Source organism: Pteronotus mesoamericanus, unplaced genomic scaffold, assembly GCF_021234165.1.
Source record: "Pteronotus mesoamericanus isolate MK-2021 breed Mesoamerican mustached bat unplaced genomic scaffold, CSHL_Meso_final scaffold_85, whole genome shotgun sequence".
Taxonomy (NCBI): Eukaryota; Metazoa; Chordata; class Mammalia; order Chiroptera; family Mormoopidae; genus Pteronotus; species Pteronotus mesoamericanus.
The window spans coordinates 62,111,124-62,138,628 of record NW_026555329.1 but is presented as its reverse complement, the minus strand read 5'-3'; the positions used below and the strand labels follow the sequence as shown (position 1 = coordinate 62,138,628).

The window sequence follows — 27,505 nt, the reverse complement described above, 5'->3', positions numbered from 1 at the left end:
TTCATCACAGAGACCTTAACCAAGACAGGAACGTGAAGGGCCCGTTGGAGGACTTCTCACATCCTACCTTAGTATTGAATGCTCTGCAGAAGAACTTTATGGTTTTAACAGAACTAATGGTAATGGTCACCCTCCCCTGAACTTCCTTTTCCCCTATATGAAAGACCTTCCTATTATCTGGCTCTCTTCTTGCAAGAGGCTTGTCATAGATGCAGGTCCTGAGTTGCAATCCTCGCCCCTCTCTCTCCCGACGCCCCAGCCCAGCGCCCCAGTAAGTCCTTTTTGCTGAAGGAATACCCGGCCCACTTTGTGTTTTCAGTGAATAGTATCTTATTTATTATACCACAAATCATATCCCTACCAACCAGTGAAGAGGTTAACCAAACCTGTCTGAAATAGCATTACTTATTGCTGGAACTATTTCTTTGTAGAACGTCCATCTGGGTCATCGCTTGGGGAGTGCCAGCCCTGCCCACCAGAGCTTCCAGTCTATCAAACAGAATCTCAAATCCTTCCCTGGTTTTGGAGTAGTTTTTAATTGGTCACAAGATTGACTTATTACTGATTTTGAGAGATGAATGGAGGAGAGAAACATCAATTTTCTGTTCCATTCATTTATGCATTCATTGGTTGATTCTTAAACGTGGCCCTAACACAGGACATCACAGAGCCTAGCTCTGTCTTCTGGTGGCAAGGGAGCAAGCCGCAATGCAGCGCTAGCGTCCCTGTACGCATGCGTGGAACTGCGCCGCCAGCGTGCCTGTGACGTCACAGGCGCGCCCGTCTAAACGCTTAGTTTTGGTTTAGAGCGCGGTGAGTAAATTTCTGATCTGGTGTGGAGTTTGCTGCGTGGGTTGGACCTGAACTAGTAATATAAAGACGCTGATTTAGTTTAAAACAGTATTAAATATAGTTATTGCATGTCATTATCGTGAGCCAGCTGTGTTCAGCACGCTGCTTGGCGTTTTGGGAGCTGCTTAATTTAATCTAAATCCCCTCCCTCACGTATCTCTGCCGGCTAGGGAAAGGTTGGTGCGCACACGTAAAATTAAGTATTGACCCTAGTGCATGTCCCAGTTAAGAGTTTTGAGAAATAAGATTGAACCTACAATGCGCAAGTAAACGTCAGTTTAATAGTTTTTTTCCCCATTGTATAGCGGCTGAAGGGAGGAGGCAACAGATATATTTTGGAGTAATTTGCTTTTGGTGTACAGTTTGCGTACACAATATTAAAACTGCAAACGGGATTGAAAATATGAAACCGAAACTTTCCACAGCCCTCCCTTTCCCCTCCCCAGTAGCTTGTACGTTTTAAAGCACAGTGGTAAGCCTTTTCCTAGAGCAGTTTTCACAGATCCTAAAACTGACTTTTAGAGGTACTTTTTTAAAATACAAAACTAAATAAAGGAATATTAGATTTCAGTGCCTTAGGAGAATGCTTATATTGATTCTTGTAATAAAAGTATAGCGTAATCTGTTCTCCCGCCCTCAACCCCAACAGTGATAACTAACTTAAAGGGGGGGAAAAAAACTAAGAGAATCTTAGAGCAAATTATTGACTACATTTTGTATAAAACAACGTCTGTTTTCAGCAGCAAGATATCAGCTTCTCTGATTGAATTTGCTTTGGACAGCTTTGTAAAGCAGATCTGATATGCCACTTGAATTAATAAAAGAAGTCAATGGGGTGCCTGAAATTGAGCCGCTTAAAAAACTGCACAAAGTAGACTTCAGATCCCTACAGCCTGGTTGTGATTATAGCAAGAAATATATTCAGGTAAGAATTTTCATAACTCAGAATAGGTATCTTTTGTTTTTAGCAGTTAGATAGTCATGTGTTTAGGTGTGGTTTTTCTTTGAATTTCTCCTGCTTTTTGGTAATTGAGTTACTTGGATACATAAGGCAATATTTTTAATCCAATTTAGGGAAAGTATTGGCTAATGTTCCATGGAATTTTTTCTCGCCCACATTGTTGCTCTTCCCCCAGATGTCAATTACATGTATGTTTGTATGTTAGGCTGTTTGCTACTATATTATAGGTCTCTGAGGTACTGTTCCTTTTTTTCGCTATTGTTTTCTTTTTTGGTGGAGATTTTTAAATTAGTTTATATTGATCTGCCTTTAAGTTCACTGAACTTTTTTCTGCAATATCCAATATTCTGTTATGCATACTTAGTAAATTTTTCATTTTCATTACTGTTCATCTAAGCTAGGGACTAAGAGAATAAGAGGAGGGAGGTGAGAGGCTTATTAGTACAATGAGTTCCAGAGCAAAAGTAAGAGAAGTACTGCTACATTTATGTCTGGCCCTTCTAATCAATATTCTTTAATAGACGTTTGTTTATCTTGTATGCTTCTGTTATATTTTCCATTTTCCCGGGTATTTCAAATGAAATGACATTTTATGTATTAGTTTTCTTCTGTTTTTCTCTTTCAGCTGCACTGGGTTTTCACCAAAGTTCTAAGATTCATAGGTTTGTTGACCTTGTGCCAGCAGATGGGGACTGGGTTCTGAAAGAAAGACAGGGAAAAAAGATCCAGGCGGGGACTCTGGCCTTTTCTGCACTAACTGCTACCACCACTCTTGTGCTGCTCCTGCCTGGAGTTTGTCCAGTTTGTGGAGAAGAGCTCAAAAGTTGGTGTGAATCCCCTTGTGTGTGCAGCTCCCAGAGTTTCCGTGTTTTTTTTACTAGCCTATACTTGGCCTTTAGCAGCTCATTAAAATGTGAGACAAATTTTTCTCACAGATGTCAGGCAACATTTGCCATTTACCTCAAGGGAGCAAGTGCTTACTGTCCATCTCTCGTTGGAAATCTCTTTCTTTAGGTTTCTGGCTAGTTGTTGCCCTATGACCTCAGATCACTTGCCTCCCATCTCTCATGGGAGGAACTTCTCTTTTCCTGATTTTTGGTTATTTGATTGTTTTCTGACTTGGGTCAAGAAAAATTTTGAATTTCTGCATTGTGCAACTTTTTCTTGTTCTTTCCAGCTTCCTACCTCCTTAGTGGAACTATTTACCTTTACTTTCAACTGAATCATTATTTACAGCTGATACTCAATTTTTTTCCTGATTTTCATTTTTTGGGTAAAATTGATTATGAACATAGCTGTTATCTTTATTGTTAGCTATATCAAAGTCTGCAACATTAGTTTGAGAGATATGCATTATAGAATCTATTTTTAAACTTTATTAAATTTTATATCTGTGTAGAAGTTTTCAAAAAGCCCTATATTATATTTGCTTATAGAATCATTAAATTTTAGAGCCAGAAGAAATTATAGAAACTGCCCAGGTTAAAACTTTAATTTTTTCTGAGACTCTAATAACTTTTTTGGCTGACAGAGTTGGTTAGTTACAGACGCAGAACAAGGACTAAACAGTATTTGTGCCTTAGTCCATTGATTTGTCTGCACTGTCCTTATTTATGAGATCATCATTTTGTACTATAACATTTTTTGTTAATAAGTTTTAATTTTTTTTCTAGGAGCAAACTCTTAATTTTTTTCTTTAGTAGAGAACAATTTTACAGGCTAAAATAAAGCAGAAGTTGAGCTAGTTCATCTTTATATATAAAATGAGGAATCAATAATATTTAGCTAATAAGCTTAAGAAATTAAATTATGAACCTGAAGTATTTCTTGGCCTCACATTTTCTTCTACATAATCATTTTCATGTATTAAAAATGCTAATTTGAACATAGTACTTTAATTTCTTAAAAGATCAAAGTCAGTTGCCTTAAAAAATGATTTTGGTTTTTACTTATAGCTAGGTGTTATAATAAGCTCTTTTGGTTCTTCTGTGTAATCCTTATTCTCTTATTTTAGGGAAAACTTTCACGTATCTCTTCTTTAACTTATGGTGGAAACAGAACACCTATTTTGAAGATCGGACTGCAAGGTATATAATTCCATTTCTATTTAATATTCTGCTTGTAATCTACAAATGGATAACTTTGTATGTAAATATACACATATACATAAATGCACACAAAAGGACAATTTTATTTATACGATGGTATAATTGAGTCTTAGCATTCAGCCCACCTGCAGTGGTTATAGAAGTAACTTTTGGAGAATGAAGATTATGGAGATTCTTTCCCAAAGCCTAGAAGATCCAAATGAGATTACTTGTAAAATGTTCATTTCTTATGCCCAAGTAATTTTCATTTTTAGAATTACATATAGCTTGATCTCTAACTACGCACAGCTCTTTTATTCTTCAATATATGGGTGCTGGGGGAGAAGACCTCTGTTACCTAGATTAAAGCTTAATACACCAATCATTGTAGATTACTAGAATTCAGTAAAGATGAAATATTTGCAGAGTGATAAAATGTTGTATAAAATTGAGTAATTAATACCTGGTTCAGGTTCTTTTGTTTATAAACATGGGGAATAAAAAGAAAGTGGTCATTAAGTGATGTTAATGTGATATTTATAGAACTTTATAAAGTGTATTTTAGCTGAAACTTATAATTTTGGTTTTTATTCCCAGTAGCATTCTGTTCATTGTTTTTAAAATTAAAATATTATAGTAAACTAAAAGTGAATTATAAACATTTAAATTCGTTATAATTACATTTTGAAGTAACTTATTTTTAGAATATGTAGTTGCCATCAGTTTTCTTGTGTGTAAAAAACTGCAGTATCTAATAAGTGTTTTTCTGTGTGTATGTGTGTTTCTCTTCTAGAACAAGAAAATTCAGATTTGGAAAGTAACACCATAAATGTATTATTTTTTGGAAAATTAGCAAAGGACTGTGCAAAAGTTTTCTCTGAAGGGGTAAAATATTTTCATATTTATTGTTTTAGTAGTAGATTTAGAATTTTTATTGATGCTATATTCATCTTGTAGACTTTTATTTTTAGAGATTCATTATATATTTTCAAGCATGTAAGAAATGATACTTAAAGAACCAGCATTTTTAAAATTGCAGCAGTCCTAAGATCAGTAATACTTAATGTTAACATAAAAAGGGACAATTTTTCCTCTCACTTCATTTTAATTTAGCATTCAGTAGAATGTCTTAAATGTGTGTAACCCTCAATTAAAAAATTCTTAATAAGAAATAATATGAACTATAATCGTCTGTATGCTTGTAATATTTTTTATAATTGTTTTAATAATGCATGCCTGCTAAATCATCATCAAAATGCTAAACCTAACCCAGCAGCATATTAAAGGAGTAGATACCATGACCAGGATTTATCCTTGGAGTGCAAAATAAGAAAATTGATCATTGCAGTACGTCATAATAATCAAATAAAGGGAAGAAAGAAATGATCATCTTAATTGATGCAGAAAAGGCACTCATAAAATCCTATACCTGTTCATAATCAAAACACTTAGAAAACTAAGAAGAGAACTTCCTTAACATTATAAAGAGCAATTATGAAAATTCCGCAACTACCAACATGCTCAATGGTGAAAGATTGAAAGCTTTTCCCTACAGTTAGGAATAAGACACAGGATGCTTGCTTTCACTGCTGCTGTTCAACATTGTACTGGAAGTTCTAGCTAAAGCAATTAAGTAAGAAAAAGAAATAAAAGACATCTAAATTGCACAGGATGAAGTAAAACCATCTCCATTCTCAGATAACATGATCTTATATGTGAAAATCCTAAAGAACCCAAAAGAAAGCTATTAAGACTAATAAATGAATTCAGTAGTGTTGCAGAGTGTAAAGTCAACACACAAAAATCAGTAGTGTTTCTATACCTCTAACAATGAACAATCTGGAAAGGAAACTGAAAATAATTCCATATATGATAGCATCTATAGGAATAACATACCTAGGAATAAATTTAACCAATAATGCAGAAGACTTGTTCACTGAATGTTAAAAAAACATTGCTAAAAGAAATTAAATATGACCTAAATAAATGGAAAGACATGTATTCCCTGGGTAGGAAGACTTAACAGTATGCTATCAATATTAGCTGAAGTGATCTATAGATTCAATGCAGTTTCTGTAAAAATTTCAATGACCTTTTTTGCAGAAATGGAAAAGTTGATTCCCAAATTCATAATGAATTTCAAGTGTCCTTGAATTCCAAAATAACTTGGAAAAAAAATTAAAAAGTTGGAGGACTCATGCTTCATGATTTTAAAACTTCCTACAAAGATACTGTAATCAATATGGAAATGGCATAAGCATAAAGATATACAACAATGGAATAGAATTAAGAGTCAAGAAATAAACACACATATCTATGGGTAGTTGATATTTGACAAAGGTGCCAAGTTTATTCAGTGTGAAATTATACAGCCACTGTGGAAAAGTTTGGTGGGTCTTCAAAAAGATGAACAGAATTATGGTATAACCCAGTAATCCCACAACTAGGTATATACCCCAAAGAATTGAAAACAGGGACTCAGGTATTTGTACACTTATAGTCATTGTAGCATTATTCACAATAGCCAAAAGGTGAAAACAACCCAGCTGATGATCAGTGAATGAATAGATAAGCAATGTAGTATATACATATAATGGAATCTTATTCAACCATCAAAAGGAATGAAGTCTTGATACCTGCTACATCATGAATGAACCTGAAAACATGCTAAGTGAAATAAGCGAGGCACAAAAGGAGAACTATTGTATGATTCCACTTATATAAATCATATAAGTGTATTATATGAATACATGGAATCAGCAACTGCAGAGAGATGGAAAGTAAATAAAATGAGGAATTATTGCTTAATGGTTGAAGAGTTTCTGTTTGGGATGATAAAAAGTTTTGGAAGTGGTCATGGTTGCAAAGCATGACTGTAATCAATGCTACTGAATTGTAAACTTAAAAATGGTTAAAATGGCAAGTTTTACATTATTTATATTTTGCCTCAATAAAAATAAATACATGCATGTTACACGGTATTTAGGCAATGCAGATATGTAACAGAAAATGAGTCCCTTGTGATCTGCGTCCTCTGGAATAGCAGTGTTCATAGAACTGTTTGCTATGATGAAACTACACTAGATCTTCATTGGCAATATGGTAGCCACTGATCATATTTGGCTAATGGGCATTTGAAATGTGGCTAGTAGAGCTGAGGAACTGAATTTTAAACTTCATTTTGTTTCCTTTATTTTAATTTAAATACCACATATGACTAGTTGCTATTATATTGGACAGCACATCTCCAGAAATTAGCCGGTGTTTGGTGTATAATCTTACATATTTTTTCCACACGTGTATTTAAAATAATTTAAAATTAACTTCTTTTAAGAATCATGATATTTTTGATGTTGATTGCAAATTCTCTAGTATTTGGAAAACTAGATTCAGCAGTTAACTAATGTTGAAGCATGTAGCTATTAAATGTTTTAAGTTCGCAAGGGGTCTTCAAATTAGTTGTTTAGAGCTAAACACTACTTCTAAAGAAATGTAGGAATATTAGGTATACAGTTTTAATTCTTTTTGATTTGTGGTGGTTACCAACAAGTAAATAACATAGAAGATAATGGTTTCTGTAAAATCACAGTTAAATGAGATTCTCTGTACTCAGTCTTTTTAAAAAATATTTACATTTATTTAAGATCAGTAAACATTTTTTAAGGGTTGACTTTTTGCTAGACATTGTATTAGGTTCTGGTGCAACCAAAATGAGTACAGGGCTTGGCCTAAGGACTGCCTAAGGCCAAGCACTGTCTCTAGTCTAATGGAAATATCATTTAATGGTGATAACTAATGGTGATAACTAACTAATGTAAAGCAGCCTCAATCAACAGAATCTGCCTGGAGGATTTGGGGAAAAACATTAAGTAGTATGCAACTTTGTTTCTTAGTGGAACATTTTTATTTATTGTTAAGATTTTTATTATGGAAAATTCCAAACATATTATTTATATATATATACACACACACACACACACACACACACACACACTTATATATAGTGGAGAGACTCATATAAAGAATGGCCATATGCCCATCATCCATCTTCAGTAGTTATGGGCATACGGGCTATCTTATTTGATCTGTTCCATCATCTACTTATTTTACTGCCACAGATTATTTTAAGGCAAGTATCAGGAACTATATAATTTAAACCATAAAAATTTTAGTATTAAAAGAGAAAGACTCCAGTTATATGTATGCATGATATATAAAAATGAATATATACCATACAGAATTATACTACTGAAATATTAACATCAATTTTTTTAACTATGAAATATGTTGTGTATATATACACACACACCTATGTATATCTATGTCTTCCTCGCTATTTGTATACATACATAAATATACAGTTTTATTATTTTACCCAAAATAATTTAACAGTAATTCCTTTATATAATCATACATCGTCAGTTTTCCAATTTCCCTGATTATCTTATAAATTATTTTCCTGTTTATTTTTTCTATCAGGGGAAATTGAAGTAGGGAAATCAGTTTGGCAACTTGATAGTAATTCAGAATCTAACCTGGATATATAAAGACCAAAGCTGTTTTTGTTTGTTTGCTTGTTTGTTTTAAATTTGTGGAATTGCAATAGAATTGATCAGTTGCATATGTGTGTGTTTGTGGGTTGGCAAAAAGTAGGTTTTAGTTTTTGAGAAAATGCTTATCATATAAGTCTATAAGAACATTATTCCTTAAGTTCTAAAGTTGAATATTCAGAAAACCTGAACATTAACTTTTCCCACTTTTTGTACACTAAGTAAATATTTAAATAAAAACAGCTGTCCTTGGTTATTACCTGTTCCCTCTAAATTTTGTTAACCTGGTATAGCCTATGTGTCTTATATTCATTCATTTGGTACTATGAAATGCAAATACATTGCCTAGGAAATTACTGTCACTTTTAGGAGGAAATCTATCAGCATATTCTGAAATGTATTCTTACCTGTTAAGATTTTTTTTGAAAAAGCATTTAAATTCTATATTCTAAATTATTTAGGGAAATATCGTGGCAGGTTGCTTACATAACAAAAAATACAAGTTATAGTGAAGTGGTTGCCTCCAAAAGTCAGCTTTAATCACAAAATTCTTTTTTTGTTGCTGGTGTAATCAAATGAGCATATAAATACATGGATTGTTTGGAAATTTATGGTAATACTTGGGACCTGGTTTTCTTGCATCAGAATATTAGTATTTCTCTTAAAAAAGCAAGCTTGAACGCCATCTTGTAATCCCTTTAAATTTTTTTTCTCTTCATTTATCAACTGATAGGATTCTAGTGGTCTGTATAGTATCTAGTAATGGCTGAATGGGTTTGGCATTTTTCCAGGGAGGTGAATTACCTGTATAGTAGTGCTGTATAGTAGTGGGTATGAAGAGTGTGTCCAGGACTGATATTCAACCATTATGTACAGGTATATGGCTGTATAGGTTGTTAAAATATTCAAACAATTCTGTAGACAGCGCAAATACCTGTTTGGAGCTTTTCAAAACTTGGGCTTTCTAGTTAGTGCTCCCTGATGTGAAGAAGCACTTCGCTCTGCACCCCACTTCCTCTCCCACGGTGGGGGAGACCTTGCCAGATTGGTGGGCCTGGCATACTGGTGAGTAAATACCTGTGCCTATCTGTCCTCTGAATTGTGGCTTTGTAGGAACTGGATCTTCTATTTGTGGTATTTTAAATATTACTCCTGAGTTCATCTGTGTTTTCTAGAGAATGTAAAAGAGTTAGTATGTATTCATTTAGTCATTTACACATTTATTCGAACAATTTATTGAACACCTTTTATGAGGTAGGCACTGGTGATCCAAATAGGCAAAGTTATTATCCTGATACAGCTTACTTTCTAGTGGAAAAAGACAAACAACCAGATAAATTATTTTATTTTTTCAAGTGGCACACAATGCAGTGAAGAAAATAAAAAAGCGGAAGACAGAAGTGTTTAGATGAGAAGGGAGGGGAAGATAAATTTTTATCTGGTGGTGAAAGAAAGACTGATAAGATGACCTTTGAACAGACTTGGAAGAAGCGATCCCTCAGATATTTGGGGTAAGAATGTTCTAGACCAGGAATTTGCAAATAAAAAGAGCTCTGGAGTATGAGTGCTTGTTCCAAGCACAGCAGGGTGGTCAGAATGTTAATCCCTACAAGTGTGACCTGGGCAAAGCCTTTAACCTCTTTTTAACTATTTTTTTTTAATTTTAAATATTAAAAAATTAATTTTAAAATACCTTTTTTTTTAACTTGATATTGGAGATAATAATACCTTTCTGAATTGTTGTGAAGATTAGAGATTTATCTACTGAGCATTTAGTAGGAAAATAGTACACAGCAACTATTGTTGGTGTTACAGTTACTATCTTACTGTAATTAGGTACAGCCCCGATGAGGAAGAGTAGGATAGAGGAAGGACACCTGGACGTGCGCCTAGGAATTTGGTTATTCATCCCTGCTTTTCCTCTCGTTAATTGTTGGATTTTGAATAACCATTGAAATATCTCCAGATCTGAATGTAATCAAATACAAAGGTGGTTGGATTAGCTGAGGTTTCTGAATTGTTCCAGCATACTGGAGTTTCGGATGTTGTGATGATTTACAGAGAATTTGATGGACTTGAGAAATGGTACTATTTTTGCAAAACCTGTCTCTGGAGTCTAAACGATCATTTCCTGGAAACTGTCAGAACATCTACCTTTAAAAATTTTTTTCTTGTACAAGAATTTTGGGAGTAGATTGCCAAACACAAATTTTATCTTTCTTGCTAAAGCTGTGAAGAGGCTGTGAATTATTTTTTTTTCCTAATTTATAATAGGAACAAAGAAAAGGAGAATCAGTATAGTGATTTGTCCCCCTCTGAAAAATTGCTGTTAAGTCAGTGGTATATCTTAAAATCTCACTTTAGAATTTGAGGAAATGAGAGTGGCCATGTAATTCATGTCCCAAAACTCCTAGAAAAGTTAGACTGTTTCTCTCAGAATGGTAACTAGAGTAATTTTGGATACAATTTTAAAAATTTGATTTGAGATGTAGTTTTAATCTAGTTGGTATGGCACAGCGAAATTATAGAAGCAAATAATACTAAAAAATAAGTGTTACTTGGCAGTCGGCTTCAGGCCATTTTGGTAGGGCAGGAATCACTAGCTCTATATAACTAGTTTGATGAGGCACTTTTGTGGATGGGTCCAGTAAAGACCTGTTCCTATTATTACAATGTAATATTTGTCCTTGAAGCCGTGACTTTTTTCAGTTTAGTTCAAATAGTTAATATTTATGATAGTTTTTAATTATTAAGAATTCAGTGTTTAAGAAAACCCAAAATTATGCCATTTTTTAAGGAAGATATTCTTCAGAAATGATGAAATGGAGAAGGGAGGGAGCAAATATGAATGAAAGTGAGAATAAGTAATAGATGGCTCACGGAAAGATACATGTATTTAGAAAGATAACATTTTTTTCTTTGAGCTAGAAAACTTTACTAAACGCTTTGTTGCCATAGGGGAAAGTGAAAAAACAAGTTTACTGACCAATTTACATGTTAATACTAAGCTAAACATTTTCTCTGAATTTCTATCCCCCCCTTCCCCTCCCCACGCACACAAGCAAAACATATAAATGCTATTAATAGCTTCTTCATTCTTCAGGCCACTAAGTATGCATAGGCAAGTTTTGCCCTAATATATTGAATTAGTAATATTTACTTTTCATGGATTATAAAATATATTAAATATATATGAAATGTAGTTTTATGTTCTTATTTCAGATGAATTCTTTTCTTTCTATAAAGTACATTTTTAACATTTATAGTGATTTAAAGTACCTAGTCCAGGAAATTGTAGTCTACTTCCTTCCAACTTCCTAAGATCATTAAAGTTGCTTTTCTTCTCTCCCAATTCTTTTTTAAATTTTATTGATTATGCTACTCCAGTTGTCCTGATTTTTCCCTCTTTGCCCCCCTCCACCCCGCATCCCCCACTCCTTCAGGCAGTCCCCCCACCATTGTTCATGTCCATGGGTCATGCGTGTAACTTTGGCTACTCCATTTCCTATACTGTACTTTATACACCTATGGTTATTCTGTTAACTACCTACTGTATTTTGCTGTGTGTGATACGCTCCTGTGTATAATTGGCACCCACGTTTTTGTGCACTTTATACACGGGATTATTATATCCATAGTATGTAATCATTATACACATGTATAATGTGCATCCCTATTTATCCCTAAAAAATTTGGGCAAAAAAGTGCGCATTATACTCACAAAATATGTTATTTGTACTTCTTAATCCCCTCACCTCTTCATCCATTCTCCCTCATCTCCCTCCCATCTGGCAACCATCAAAAAGTTCTCCAATCCATGATCCTATCTCTGTTCTTGTTTGCTTAGTTTGTTTTTTAAATTCAATTGTTGACAGATACGTATTTTTTTTGCCATTTTATTGTTCTTAGTTTTAATCTTTTTCTTAAATAAGTCCCTTTAACATTTCATATAATAATGGTTTGGTGATGGTGAACTCCTTTAGTTTTTTTCTTGTCTGGGAAGCTCTTTACCTGCCCTTTGATTCTAAATGATATTTTGCTTGATAGAGCAATCTTGGCTATAGGTCCCTGCTTTTCATGACTTGGAATATTTCTTGTGGGTCCCTTCTAGCCCTCAAAGTTTCTTTTGAGAAGTCAGCTGGTAATAGTCTTAGGGCAACTCCCCTGTAGGTAAGTAACTTCTTTTAAATAAAGGAATTAAACAATCTGCTTAAAATTCCTACCAGGAAGAAAAGACCATTTGAAAGCCTAATCAGGAAGAGCCTCTAGCAGCCTGTTTTAGGAGTCAACCAGCTATACAACTAAAGCCTACTTAATCTTTTGGGAAAAGACAAGCACTTTGTAGATGAAGATGAGTAGTGTAGGGTGTAGAGATCTCCAGTGAACACCCAGTAGTATTTAGATCTGTAAGAAAAAATTCTTCAATCAATCAAAAGTGTACGTAAATGTATTTTTAAAAATTTCATCTCTGAGAAGGGCATCTGTAACTCTTACCTCATTCTCAGAGAGATCCATGAACCCACAATCACCAACTGTTTTTATAGAATTGTACTCTTGAAACCTACATAATTTTTTAATGTATGTCAACCCAGTAAATTTAATAAAATTAACAAAAACCCCTGCTTTTTAAGGGCAGAATTTCATGTGATTCTATCCTGGTGTTTAGTTAATATTGAACTCTAAGAGTAAATAGCTCTGTGCCCACATTATACAGAAATAAAAATGATTTCATAATAAAAATTCATATTTTATAAAAATTTTGCATTAGTTTTAGAAAATCTTATGTTCATGAACATAAGAGCAAATATGAATATGATATTGTAAGGTCTTAAAGAATTTTTTGAAACTTTCCTTAAAAACAATAGAAAATATCTTTGGGAGAAATAGTCTAGGTAGCGCCAATATGAGAGAGGTATCGGTGTATTATACTTATTACATATATATTTTAAAATTTATTTTACCTAAGTGCACGGATCTCTCTATTCTTACAGTTCCTTCTCATTATTCCTGGGTGTGTCTGACTGTGCGGTGTGTGCACAAGCGTGTGTATGTTTTTTGGAAGGTTTATAACTTGTACAGAGGTTCTGGCTAGCATGTTTGGATGTTTTGAAGTGGAATGATAAAAAGAGATTGCAAATGCTATTTTCTAGTAATTTAAGTAGATCAGAGAACGTTTTCTATCCTTTGTTTTACATAGTTTAATAGCAGGTGGTAAAAAGGCTATACTTAATGGGCTATTAGATAGATTCTGCTTAAGGAATAGGTATAGAAAACATTGTTCCCTTTCAAACATTTCTTACAGCCAACTTCTAAAGTTTAACCAGTTTTTTCCTAATCTTTTCCTAAAAAATATTCTACTACTAATCTTTTATATATTATATGATTAATTTTTTTTCCTAATCTTTTTCTAAGAATATTGTATGGAATGTTATGGGTTGGAGAGTGCTTCCATATGTTTATCATTTAAACATATCAGTAGTAACCTTTAGTAACCCTCTGGTGATGGTCATTAGTACTGTTCTGAGGATAACCATTCTAAGCCAAAGTTTGTTATGTAAGTGGAGAAACTACTCCATGTCCATACATACATTGTTTTTCTGTTTCAGGGAGGTATAGTGGACTTCAATTAGGTCTTGAATATTTTTGGCTTAGATTTTGTTCTTGTGTGGTCATAGTTTTCAAACCATTCCAGCAATATAGAAGGGAATAGCTGGAAAAGCAGACGCTGTCCCACTCCCCCGAGTGTACTCCCGTTGCCTAGTCCTATTATTAGATAAAACTGCTGCTACCTTTTTTTTTGTATCCTTTCAGCTTTTATGAATATATGTAAAATGTACACTTAAGTACACGTGTGGATATCTATATATGCACATACATATATATAAGCTTGTATATGTATATCTTTTACCAATTTTGTAAATTGCTTTTTTCCACAACGTACATTGGACATCTTAGAGATGAATTTTAAAAATAAATTCATGTTACTGAATGTTAGGGATCTGTTTGCTTTTTTAAAAAAATTTATTTACTTTTAGAGAGAAGGGAAGGAAGGGCAAAACAGAAGGCAAGAAACAGCAATGCGTGAGAGATATATTAAGCAGTTGCCTCTTGCTTGCCCCCAACCAGGGACCTGGCCTGCAACCCAGGCATGTGCCCTGACTGGGAATCAAACCGGTGACCTTTCAGTTTGGAGGTGGGTTCTCAGTCCACTGAGCCACACCAGCCCGGGCTGTTTGCTTGTATTTTAAATACATTTTCATCTTTGTCCTTTAAGATTCTAATATTTATTAAATTTTTATTTGAGAAACAGGTATTAGCAAAACATGCACAGTGCATCTGCAGAATATGTACAGTATATTAGCTATTAGAATTTTACCTGACTAGTGAAAACTGTTTTCTTCTATTGAAATTTTTAAAATAGATATTCATTAAACTAGAATAGTACTATACTAGCTAATTAATACTTGTCAGAAAATAGAGGATATTAATAGTGGTAAGTCAAGGTTTCTCCTTTTTAAGATACAATGGTAAGTAGACTCACAATTTACTTTAAAATCTCTTTGGGTTTAAAATCCACAAGTGATGATCATTTGGGAGGTCCTAAATAGGCTGTTTACAGTTTATAGTATTAAGGTTAAAGATTGTTGCAAATCAAAGGTAAAACTTTCTGCATAAAACAGTGAATTTTCTATTTCAATTTCTTCACCTGGTCATTTGCTTATTCCCTTAAGGTTAGCTCTGTATTTGAATAGAACAAAAATTCTAAAACATTAAAAAGTAAATTTTAACAGTTTTAGTTTTGCTTTGCTGGACTAATGATATATTTTGCTCGACTACCCATGTTCTAATTGAACCTCCCTCAATATAAGACATTTGTTTTAGTTTTAGCTTTCATTTAAAGTAAGTTTTAACATCTAATAGGTAGATATAAAATAGGGAAGACTTTTCTAAAGTATATTGAAAATTTTAAAAAATATTTTATCACAAATCTATCAAGTTAGATACTCACTCATTTTTCTCATCCCTGTAAGATTTAGTTGTGAAAGTGGAAGTAGAGTAGTGACTGTCTTGGAAGTCAGGAGATCTGGATTCTTTTCTTGATATATGATTAATTACCTGCATGTGACCGTAGGCCATTCATTTATCCTCTCTGGCCTTTATTTTCTGAAAAACATGAATGTCATTTTCAATTTCTACAATGCTAAGGTACTATGAAGTAAGTTTTGTAGTATTTGTACAGCTTATGTAAATTTAGTGAAGGTATTCTTTCTCTGTATTTATGTTTACATTCATATATTTAGTAATTCATTTGATGTCTAAACATTTGGTGAATGTTTTCTGTCCTTTATGCTAAATGTCAGTGACATCTTAACTGAATAAGACAGTTATGGACCTTGCCATTATGAAAGTGTTCAATGGAGAAGAATGGAATTAAATAACTATTAGGAAGTTATTTTATCCAGATGTAATACGTAAGTAAGAAGATTAAATAGCAGAATGAGAAAAGTAGCAGAAGAAATGAGCACAGAGGTACTGGGATAGTGGATCAGTAAGAAAGAACAGCATATTTAGAGGCCCTGAGTGAGATCCTTGAAGGCTGAGGAACTGAAAAGATGGGATTCCACAGTGAGTCACAATTTGTGGCTGGTGAGGTGGATGGGCCTCAGATTATATAGTGATTTGTAGGCCATTTAAAGATTGTGGTCATTGTGATATTACATATATTACTTCCAATTATGTCCTGGTGTTACATGATCAGAAAAATGCTAATATTCACAAAACACATTTTTTACATTAGAGACACATTTTCTGTTGACCATTACACTATCAACGATGTCAGATTTCTCTCTTTAGCAGTGTTTTAAAACACAATAACCTATGACAATCTCTAAGGTCACTGTAGTTCCAGTTACTTAATGTCTGTTAAATTCAGATAAGTGTTTTTATTTTTGGATTATCAATTGTTTCATATTATCTGTGCTGTTTTCCTGCTCATTAACAGTTTCAACTTGAGAATTTTTAATATATTGACTATTAGGAATTAGCAAATTAATACACTTGTTTTGTGGTTTACATTTTTGTTATTTATTTGTATTTTTATTTTACTGCTGACTATGTTCTTCATTAGGAGATAATAGCATGTAAAAACCATATTTGTTAATGTGCAAATCAGTTGCATGATTTTTTTTGCCATTTAATTGTTGATATTTCAAGAACAGTCATTCATGTTAAAAAGCCCTTTACTGCTTTCATTCATTTTCTCTTAGATTGGTTTGCTGTAGTAATATTCCTATTGCCTAAACTAAATACGAAATTTTTTAATGATAAGGGCTTACACTTTCTAAGATGCTGTGACAGGTAGTACACGAACAGAAGGGAAATGACCCATTTGCTGATCTCTCAGTATCCTAAGTCCAGAGTTCAGTTAAACCAGATAATGTTTTCACACAATATTCATCCACTTATATTGGTAAAGCCTTATTATGGGGGTGGCCGAAAAGCCTGTATATGTTCTTTGTTTTTGTTTTTTGTAAAATAAAAGACTCATTTTTCATTTTGACCATCAACTTCATTGATTTCAATATTTTGAGTATGTTGACTCTATCCCGCTATTGGCTTCTAGTGGGCAGAGGCCAGGGGTCCTGCTAAACATTTTCCAGTGCATAAGGCAACCCCACAGAAAAGAATTATTTGGCCAAAATTTCAATAGTACCAAGAAACTTCGCAAACCACTTTTGACACGTTTGATCTATCACAGCACCTTTTCCACACACTGCACAAATCTTTTTGTGTGTTTCAGTTGTGTCTTTACCTTTCTCGAAATAATAAAGCATAACATGCTGAAAATGTTGTGTATCTTCCATCTTCAATACTAAAATGACTGCATAAAAATTCACCAATTTTTACGTTCTTTTAAAATGCACTTTGATATGACAGCTGTCACAATATAATCTAACAATTGTTTTGAATGAAGTTAAATACAACTAAGCACTGCTAGAGCCATTGTACAGAAAAAAATGTAATTAACTTTTTAGCCAGTTCATTACTTTTTGTAGCACAGTATTCTTTTCAGGCATGTTTCCTAATACTTTTTTTAGCAAATTGAGAAAACATCTACTTTGACACAGCGGAATATTGTGTAATTCCCATTCTCATTTTAATGGCTTCAGTGTGCTTTCTCAGAAGTTTAGAACTTAGAATAATGCATAGTAAATCTAATTTTTAACTAAATCTAATGAGTGTTTATAAAAACTAATACTGCCTATTGTTCAAGGGGGGACCCCCCAAAGAAACCCCAGAATTATCTCAAGAGGTCGAGCCACTTGTAGTGCAGGCTTCCCCCACTAGGTGAGTGCTCCAGGATCCCATCGATATCAGTGCAATAGCTGGTGTTGAGAGGCTGTGTTCAGCTTCAGTGAATTACTTTTGAAGACTCTTCCAATGTGTTTACCAATTTCATGGTTGGTTTATGAGGGCACCTGCCAACACCATGCTGAGTGTTTAGCAGTTTTTGACCCAAAATGTCATGACCCGCATGCCCCACCCTCCCTATTTACCACATCTTGTCCCGAGCAATTTTTTTTTTGTTTCCCTGGATGAAAAACACTCTCAAAGGGAAATACTTTGCCAGTGTGGAAGAGATGAAACAAAGAATGGCAAGAACACTAAAAGGCATCAAAAGTGATGAATTCACAAACTTTTCTGAGCAATGGAAAAAAGTATCTCAATAGGTGTATGGCATCAAATGGATAGCACTTTGAAGATGACTGAAGTTTAAACATTTAAGAATAAATACACAATTTTTTTATAAACAAATTCTTTTTTTGCGCCCGCCCATATATTTGTCTTTTTTATCCTCTCTGTGTGAATTAATTTTAAAGCCTTGTAAATTCATGGAAACTGACCACTAAGAGTCATTTATTCCTCTTTTGTTTAGATCTGTAATTCAGTTTTTAGCAGTATAATTGCATTATTCAACAGACACTTGTTGAGCACTAACTATAAACAGAACAGAAGCCTCTGCCAGTCACTTAAAGGGGATATACAGATGGATAATACATTTTTTTTTTTACTCCTAATAAAGAGTTTTAAGGGCTTTAAAAACATTAAGAAAAGTTTTTAAATAACAAAAACTATCAAAATGCTGATAGGAGAGTTCACAGGAAAAAAAGTATTTTTCCAGAAAAGGGACAAAAATCTAAGCTAGACTTCACAAGGAAAAAGCATTTTTAGTCTGGTCTTTAAAAGACAGGGTCAGATAATGTGCAAAAGAGAAAAATGCTATTTATTATAAATGGTGCCTCAGAATAAGCAAAGTGTATATGTGAAAAAGCAGTAGGCATTTAAGAGAATCTGATGCATAGTATTGAGTGGAAGTATGTGGAGATAAAACAGGTAAGATTGGTTGGGATGAAATGGAGGGACTATAATGAAGTTTATGTATAGTCAAATATAAGTTTATTTTTATAAGTACAGTAAATTTCTCTTACGAATGCTGATGTTCAGCTTTTAGTGATTTATTCCCTTTATTTAAAATGTCTTTTCCATCATTAAAGAAACACTCTAAAAAAAGTTGAGATTATACATAAAAATAGAAAAATGTGCTGTTCTAACATTTGCATTTAATGTATTTATAATTATGTTTAAGACTTTTTAAAGTAAAGAGACAACAACATAAGATAGATTATTTTTTGTGTGCTTTTAAGAGAATTTAGAACTGATAAGCCAGTGACTTCACCTACTTCTATTTCCTGTGTTAGTCTGATTAAACAACTTTCAATTTTTGACTAAAATTTTAATTTTTTCATTTAAATCATGCCTGAAACATGGTAGAAACATAGAGGGAGAAATAACATCATCTCCCATTTAACTGTGAAGAGTTGTGGTTATTGAGCATTATCAGCACAGACACAATTGTATTGACAGTCTCACCTGAAGAAAAAAGAATGCAGAAATTTGCAGAGCTAAAATATCTGCATAGGGCCAGAGATTTTAGAAAGGCAATGTAAGATCCTTCCATTCACTCACATCCTGTTTATGGTGGGCCTGCCAGACTCTGTAAATACAAATCAGACCTCTGGCGTCAAGGTACTCACAGCCTAGGTAGTGGGTCTAAATAGTGAATCCTGGGAATTGACACCAGACCCCTCCGTGTGCAAAGCTAGTCTTCTGTGTGTAAGACTTCCACTAGGAAGAGATTAAGATTATTGAAGGAAGCTGCCTAAAGTCCAGGAATTTTTATGTATTTTAAGATTTGGGTGGTAATATTAGAGGAGTAAGATAATTTTATATAAACACATATAAACTTCTCTATGTATAATTATATAATTATGCATATAATTATATAGTTATATAACATATAGACATGTACATATATATATATATATATATATATATATATATATATATCAAGACAGAACTCATTGAGTATTTAGGTATGTTCAGTATTTGGGAAATAAGGAGATTTAGCTACAGAATGAGAGGAATAAATGGAGAATGGCTTCTTCCTACTATTGTAAACCTAAGTAGAAGGGAAAATCTCTGCTCTTACTAGTTTATAAATGGAAATTTCTTATTTATGTCTCATACCCTGAATTTATAGACACATATATTAGTTTTGTAACAATGCAGAGTTTTTGTATTAAAGAGATGTCTTTCTCAATGTAGTCTCTCTACTCTGAGATTGTTTCATTTAAATTCCATTCTTAATACTGTTGGAGCATCTATTTTCCCTTCATTGTGTTTATTTGTGCAACTTTATTGACATAAATTGAGATAAAGATTGATTTTTGAAGTCCCACTAAATAAAAATTTTTTTTCAAGTGATTTAGTCAGTGTTTTCCTGGTCCCTGAAGTGAAGACCTTATTCCCATCTATGGCTGCATTGTTGATACTGTTATAGGAGATGGTAGGCTCAACCTTTTATTCAGAAAGCATTAAACAAGTTTAGGCTAACCAGTCTTCCATTTTATAGAATGATTCCTGTTTTTAAATAATATAAAATAAGGATTTATATGTCATTCACAATTAGATATTTTGTTAATCAAAATCTTTTTTTTTTTTTTAATGTAGGACACCATTGCAGTGGCTGCATTTATTGTTTTGTCTTCATCTACAAACAGAGATGGTGAACATTGCTTATTTTTGAAAGCATTTGAGGACTTCAACTCAACTGTTTATGTAAGTGTATAACCTTTACTCTCTATTCATGTTATGGTTTTAATGAGCTAAGATGATGAAATAGAAGTAGTATTTCTGTAAATCTGCAAATAAACTATTTAGTCTGACTCCAGATAGGAAAGAAAACTCCCTTACAGATAGTTAGTTATTGATGAACATTTTAAAACTCCACAGACTCTCCAGACCTGAACTTAGTCTTCACAATTATACCACCAGCCTCTTTTGATGATCTGTTTGATTTCACTTTAAATTGATCAAGTATGCCTTTTTAGGTTAAACTGATTTCCTCCTATTTTATTCTTTATGAAGGTGCTCATCCTCTTTGTCTTTACCTTTTCCCTTCTCCATCCTAACCCTCCATCCCCAGCACAGACATTTGGAGACTGCATATGTGAGGAAGGCTGTGAGGCAGAGCTGGGACAAGCCCTGTGCTTAAGGCCAATGTCTGCCTGTTTTTTCCTAAAATGCACAAGAGCTTTATTGGGCCAGGGTTTGTCCTGATATTAAAATTGATGAATTAGGCTGAAGCTTAGCTGAGATAACTTTGCACATGTCACTCTTATTAAGCCATAACTTTATAGCATTCTGATGAATCTGAATATTATACACAATTGCATGTGTAGTTTTACTACAATTAAAAGTCTGTAATCACATTGGAATTTGTTTGTATATAAATAAACCCTTTCCTTTTTATTTTCCAGGTTTATGTTAAATCTGTAATAGATCTTCCTTCAGAGTCAATGTCTTTGGTAAGACAACATTTAGTTTAATTTAGAATATGTACACAGCCCTGCACATATACATACATATAGATATACATACATATATAATATGTGTATTTGATCCACTTCATAGTCTGATTTTGAAACAGTACAATGGGAAAACATAATCTCTACTTTTTTTTTTTTTTTGACAGAGGAGAAGGGAGGGAAAAAGAGGAGAGAAACATCAATGTGTGGTTGCCTCTCATATGCCCCCTACTGGGGACCTGGCTTGCAACCCAGGCTTGTGCCCTGACTGGGAATCGAACTGTCAACCCTTTGCTTCACAGGCCAGCACTCAATCCACTGAGCCACACCAGCCACGGCTAATCTCTACTTTTTGATATCTGATGTTACATTCAAGTTATATATTTACCTAGTAATTAGCATCTGGCTGTTTTGTTGTCTGGAATATCTGCTGCTATTTTGCATAAGTTACATGCATAAGAAAACTAAAAAGTTTTATTGTGCAAAGACATTGGAATTTCTACTTTTAAACGTCCAGCAAATATATTTCTTTTGTTTTTATCAGCTTGTATTTAAAAAGATTATTATGTGTTGAATTATATAATAAGTGGTTTATTATATGTGTCACACATTTTGCTCTTCTTTTTTTAATCACTTTTTTCAGTATTTTGTAAAATTTTGTTGTAGCAATAGGAAGGTTCTCATTTTTACAGGTGAGCTACTGTAGCTGAGTGAAACTGGAAAGAAGCTAATATATTGATAAAGTTTAATATTCATGTTCTGCTGTGTTCTCAAATCTAGTTTCTAATAGACAAACAGAATCCAGAGATTTTGTCTCTAGTTGCCAATGACTACTAGATATAGGTTTTAAATTCTTAATAATTCTATAATGGTATAATTTGAATTTGTGATTTAGGGACAGTATAGCCAATTAAAGGATGGATGTACTTTAAAAAAAAATTAACCCCAGACATTAGCATTTCTCAGAGTCTTTATAAATAAGTCAGCTTCAAATATATGACACATCCATGAACCCATAAATAAAGCAGAAGTAAACGAAGGAGCCTTTAACTTTGCAAAAATGGTTTTTCAAAAAGCCTAGGTATTCTGAAACATTAGAGTATAACTTAGCTGCTGTGCACACATATGCTGGCTTATTTACACAGAGAGCTAAATTATAGTTAAGGAGTTCTTTCTTGGCCAGTAATTAACAAGCACATTACTTGGATGACCATAATGGTTATGGTCATTGAGCTGTGCTGGACTTCCTCATTTGTTTTTACATTGGGGAGAGAGTTATTAAGGTAGTATATTGAGAGGGTGATGGGACCAGATGTCTGAACCCTTTTATGGATTGTTTGACTAATATGCAGACATATCCTTGTGAATCACTCTCCCTTTTCTTTCCAAACTTATATACAGTTATTTCAGAAAATTTTTGTTTCTTATTACCATTTTTAATCTTTATACCACATATAATCAAAACCTGGTTTTATTTAGTCCTAAAAGTAATATCCTTATAGCAGTATGAGAAAAAAAAATATCCCTCAAGTTCTGAAATGATACTACTTAAGGTTAAAACCCAGAACCAATATCTCTTAAGTGGCATTTCTTAGAATTGTTTATAAATTTTACCATTTCTAATCAAAGTTATTTTTTTGAAAAATTAATACTCATTTATTTATATACAACCTTTTAAGCTGTGTATTTCCTTTTTCAGATTTCAGCCTCTTTTTAGCCACTCAAAAGGAAAAAAATGCTGTTAGGTGACTCATCTCTGATCATAACATGATTCTAAAATGTAAATACTTAATATTGATATAGTCACTGTCTTTCTTTAGGTTCCAGCAACACGTTATATCTATACACCCCTGAATGAACTCAAGGCTGGCATGATTGTCAATGTCTATGGTGTTGTGAAGTTCTTCAAGCCTCCATATTTAAGCAGAGGAACTGGTAAGTATTAAAAATGGCCAAGATTTTAATGGACTGGAGTTGCTTTATTGGTTTCAGGAACACAGCTTCTTCAGTACCCTGTTTTGGAGCTCAATTCTGATTTACAATTGCCAGCCACCACTCACACATATGTTTTTGGTATTTTTATTTATCAAACAAGTATGGTCTTTAGATTCTAAAGAATAAATGAAGAAAAGGATGCCAAATAGCAACATGACAACAATGAAAGCATAAAAAAGCCTAGAAAACATAAATATATAGACAAATACAGAATACTATTATTCTGTAGCAGTGATACGAAAACCCCTTTTAATTCTGGCCTAGAATTCAAAAGTCAAAACTATAAAAAATAATGACCTGTAAACATAAATTAATGGATGCACAATATACAAATGTATAAATTGTGGTATCAACATAAAGTATATATGTGGGAGTAAAAGTGTGAAGTTTTTGTATGTGACAGTTTATTTTTTATCAGCTTAAGATAGATTGTTGAAACTGTAAGAGGTTTTATATAAACTCCTTATTAACCACAAAAAAAATACCTATAGAAGATACTTGAAAGAAAATGAGAAAGGAATCAGGGAAAACATGAAAGAAGACTGTAACAGGAAACAAGGGACAAATGAGCTACAAGACAGACCATAAGCAATTAAATTGTCAATAGTTAGTGCTTCCCTATCAGTAATTACTTTAAATATAAAAGGATTAAACAATCCAGTCAAAAGGCATACTATTAGTTTTATATAATAATGTGAGCTTTTAAACAGACTAACATAAAAGAGTGACTCAAAAGACACGAATTTCAGTTTTCTGAGAGTTACTAGACATTACATTTTCCCTTTGGTTTAATTCAGTTCAACTAAATTTAACATTTATTACTCTCTTTAATCTGAAACATCGTTTGTAAAATGCATTATTTTATGTATCATTAAGAAGAGAAGAGTGCTTCCAATTAAGCCATGCTTCACTGTCACTTGTGAGATGTAGCCATATTTTAGAGATGTTAAAAATGTGCAGCGGTAGTGTTGATGAAAAACTGTCTTTACTACATGCCAAGAGCTCTTGCTCATGCTGGGGACCCTAACATGTTCTCATCGAATTCATGTTTTTACAAGATTTTATTTATTAAATTATACATATGAAAATTTTATTGTAGAATGAACTTTAAGTCTGCTTTTTTGTGGGGTGGCTGCTGGGGGATCTTTATTTTCATGTCGTCAGATTATTTTGTTAATGTGTAATGTGAAGACTTAGTCCATGTGAGAATGGCCCCGTGAATCCTGTTAATAGAGAGATGAGAAGTTTGATGTAGGTGGTAACTAAGTCTGGAGGCCACGAAGGGATGTTTTATGGAAACTCTTTAGGATTTCTGTTTTAGCAGAAAGAGAAACATTAAACATTAAGGTCAAGGCAGAGAAATTTTTGTTTACACAAGTAATTCTCACATATTTTCATTTGACTTTTTCCAAGTCTGCATTCCCTGCCCCATCATACCATTCCACATACCTTTTTGCATCCTTTCACCTTAGTAATTTTTTAGTATCAATTTTTTGCGCCCCCCTGAATCTTACATGTGCCTATTCTGGGAATTCACTGTGAAGATGTGATCACTACTGATTCTCTTCCATCTGGCTTTAATTAGCCTACCAAATTTAAAAATAAGCCTCTTTTCTGGTAATAATATCCATCTCTTGATAAAATTTCAGTAAATTAATCAGCAAATATATTATTTTCTAAAATAGAATGAAATTTTAGCTGTTTTTAAAACATTGATAACAGTATTAATTTTTAAGTTACTAGTATAATAATTTTCTTTAACAGGATTATTAAGTCATTAATATATAATGAAAGCACTGGGGAACTATAGTATTTTTTTGTATATTATAATTATCCTACATCTATGAGGTATGTTTTGTTGGATCCAGCCTCTTAATAAAAATTAAAAAAAATCATGAATAATAATAAGCCATCTGTTATGACAAAGATGGTTTCTCTATTTCTTCTGAGACACTGAATTAAAATGTTGTCAATTTTATCTGAGTATATTCATTGAAACTCTAAAATGTATGTTAAGATATAGTAAGATGTCTTTGATTCTAGCAAGACGGTAAAGCTTTAAAACTGCCTACCTTATAACTCGTTATATTTTTATTTTTGTTGATAGAACCCAGCCTTCAACATACTGCCAGTAAATCAGACAAATAGCAGTGATTGTTGTGTTCAAGAAAGGATCAACTTTATTAGTATTACTGCTGAGAACTACCAGAATAAATGTACAGGAACAATCCACAGCTGTGCCTTTTTATACTATATATCGAGAATCTAGGAGTATGCAAATCTAAATATTACATATAGATATATATAACTACTTATGGGGAGGAAAATTACCTTTATGCCATTTGAATTGAGATGGATGGAAAAAGTTTATTCTGTTATATATTATTAAATAGAATTTTTTTATTAAAATTTATTTTATAAATGTTCAATTTAATATGGTAGAGACAATTTGGTGCAATTTAACATCCTTCTAGACAAAATTTTTTTTAAAGACTTTTCTCTCATCCTTAGTAATAATAATTACATATGACCTGTAGCATACTGCTTTATCTCCCAAGCTTTATATGCAGTCTTGGAGGAGTTGTAGAGTTTATTTTTGCAGAATTCTGTCAGTCCTGTTGTGATGGAATTCATTATGAAAACTGAGAATTTCTCAAAAGTGATGGAAACAGCATATAATAAAAGGCCATTGTATTATTAAAATTGATTTTGATGCCCTGATCAGTGTCGCTCCGTTGGCTGGGCGCCCTTCCATGAAGTGAAAGGTTCCTGCTGAGAGCACATGCCCAGAGCGCAGGTTCAGCCCTGGGTTGGAGTGTGTATGAGAGGCAGTCAGTCAGTGTTTCTCTCTCACATGGATGTCTTTCTCCCTCTTTTTCTCCTTCCCTTCCCTGCTTTCTAAAAATAAATAAATAAAATCTTCAAAAAGGATTGATTTTGATAATGAATTATCAGGGATACATGCTATGGCTTCTTTCACATAGGAAGACAAGGTCATTGCTGCCTTCATAGGATTTTGAGATTTTACAACAATGATCTTCTTTGAAAGCCTCATATTTACTTTTCTTTTGCAGAGCTGTCTAGATAGAGTTATATATATAGTTTTTGGCCTTGCACAGATAACATCGTATTTTCTTAGGTAACATATATAAAGAAGTTTAATTTTAGCTTTGTCTCAGATTTTTAAAAATAGCTTAATATTCTTTTAAGCTTGAGACACATTTACTCTTTTCTTTTCATCTGTTCTTGCTAAATAAGATAAAGGTGTGCAGGGCATAAAACATTTCCAGGTTCGTTAATAGTATATAGTTTGCTCTGACTTGATTAATGTCATCATGCCTGCTCACTTTGTGAGCAAACAGGAAGTGGAAAGGGAACATCATTTGTGCTTGTTCTCCAGTCAGACTTTGGCTCTTGAATGTCTCCCATTTCAAACAATTCAGTTCTCAACCAAGCTCTTCAAGGAAAAAGTGTCCTGGCTGTCCAACAGGACTTTGGTTCTCTACCCAGCAACCCTTTCATGCTGATGCCTGTATGACCCGTCATGTGTCTCTCAGGGGACAAACAAAAGGAATTTGGTTTTCGAACAAATCACTTCTCAAACGGCCTCCTGGAAAGAATGACATTGAGAACCTGAGGTTCCACTGTATTTGAGTTGAGAGAAATGGAGAGAATAGTCAGCATATCATTTCCTGTCATCACTTACCTCTCCTTTTTTGTTTTTTCCCTAAATTTTGAGTTCTGAACCTTTTTGTGCCACGTAATGGGGCACACCACCTGTGGCTCCCTACCTTACCTCTTGAATGCTCTATATTCCTTCCTAAATTATTTGTCTTTCCTACCCTACACTCCATTAAAATTCTCTGTTTTAGACAAGCAATTTGGTTAAACTTGAGCAGTTTGGAATGTTGCGGTGTTTCTATAAGGAGACCATTCTTTGCTGTTCATTATCATAAAAGGATACCTTCTGTTTTAGCAGCTTACTGATCATTATAATCAAAATTATTAGACTCGTATCCAACACATTGGACTTAAGTAGCCCTAGTGAAATACTTGCCTCTGCGTAAATGCCTTGCTTACTTTTGATTTCTTGAATTTAGGTCCTATACTTAGTGTACTCTTTTTCTAGAA

At 33.3% G+C, this 27,505-nt stretch overlaps 1 protein-coding gene across 1 annotated transcript in view; it reads left to right on the top strand.

Annotated features, from left to right (window-relative positions):
• The first annotated feature begins 758 nt into the window (after positions 1–758).
• POT1 (protection of telomeres 1) overlaps positions 759–27,505 on the top strand; it is an 83,601-nt gene continuing 56,854 nt past the window's right edge. Inside the window, exons 1-7 of the mRNA XM_054563893.1 lie at positions 759–813; positions 1,593–1,777; positions 3,828–3,900; positions 4,694–4,785; positions 20,523–20,630; positions 21,332–21,379; positions 23,200–23,314. Of these exons, the coding sequence (XP_054419868.1) occupies positions 1,655–1,777; positions 3,828–3,900; positions 4,694–4,785; positions 20,523–20,630; positions 21,332–21,379; positions 23,200–23,314 (559 nt within the window). The 5' untranslated portion in view covers positions 759–813; positions 1,593–1,654. The remainder of the gene's footprint in view (positions 814–1,592; positions 1,778–3,827; positions 3,901–4,693; positions 4,786–20,522; positions 20,631–21,331; positions 21,380–23,199; positions 23,315–27,505) is intronic.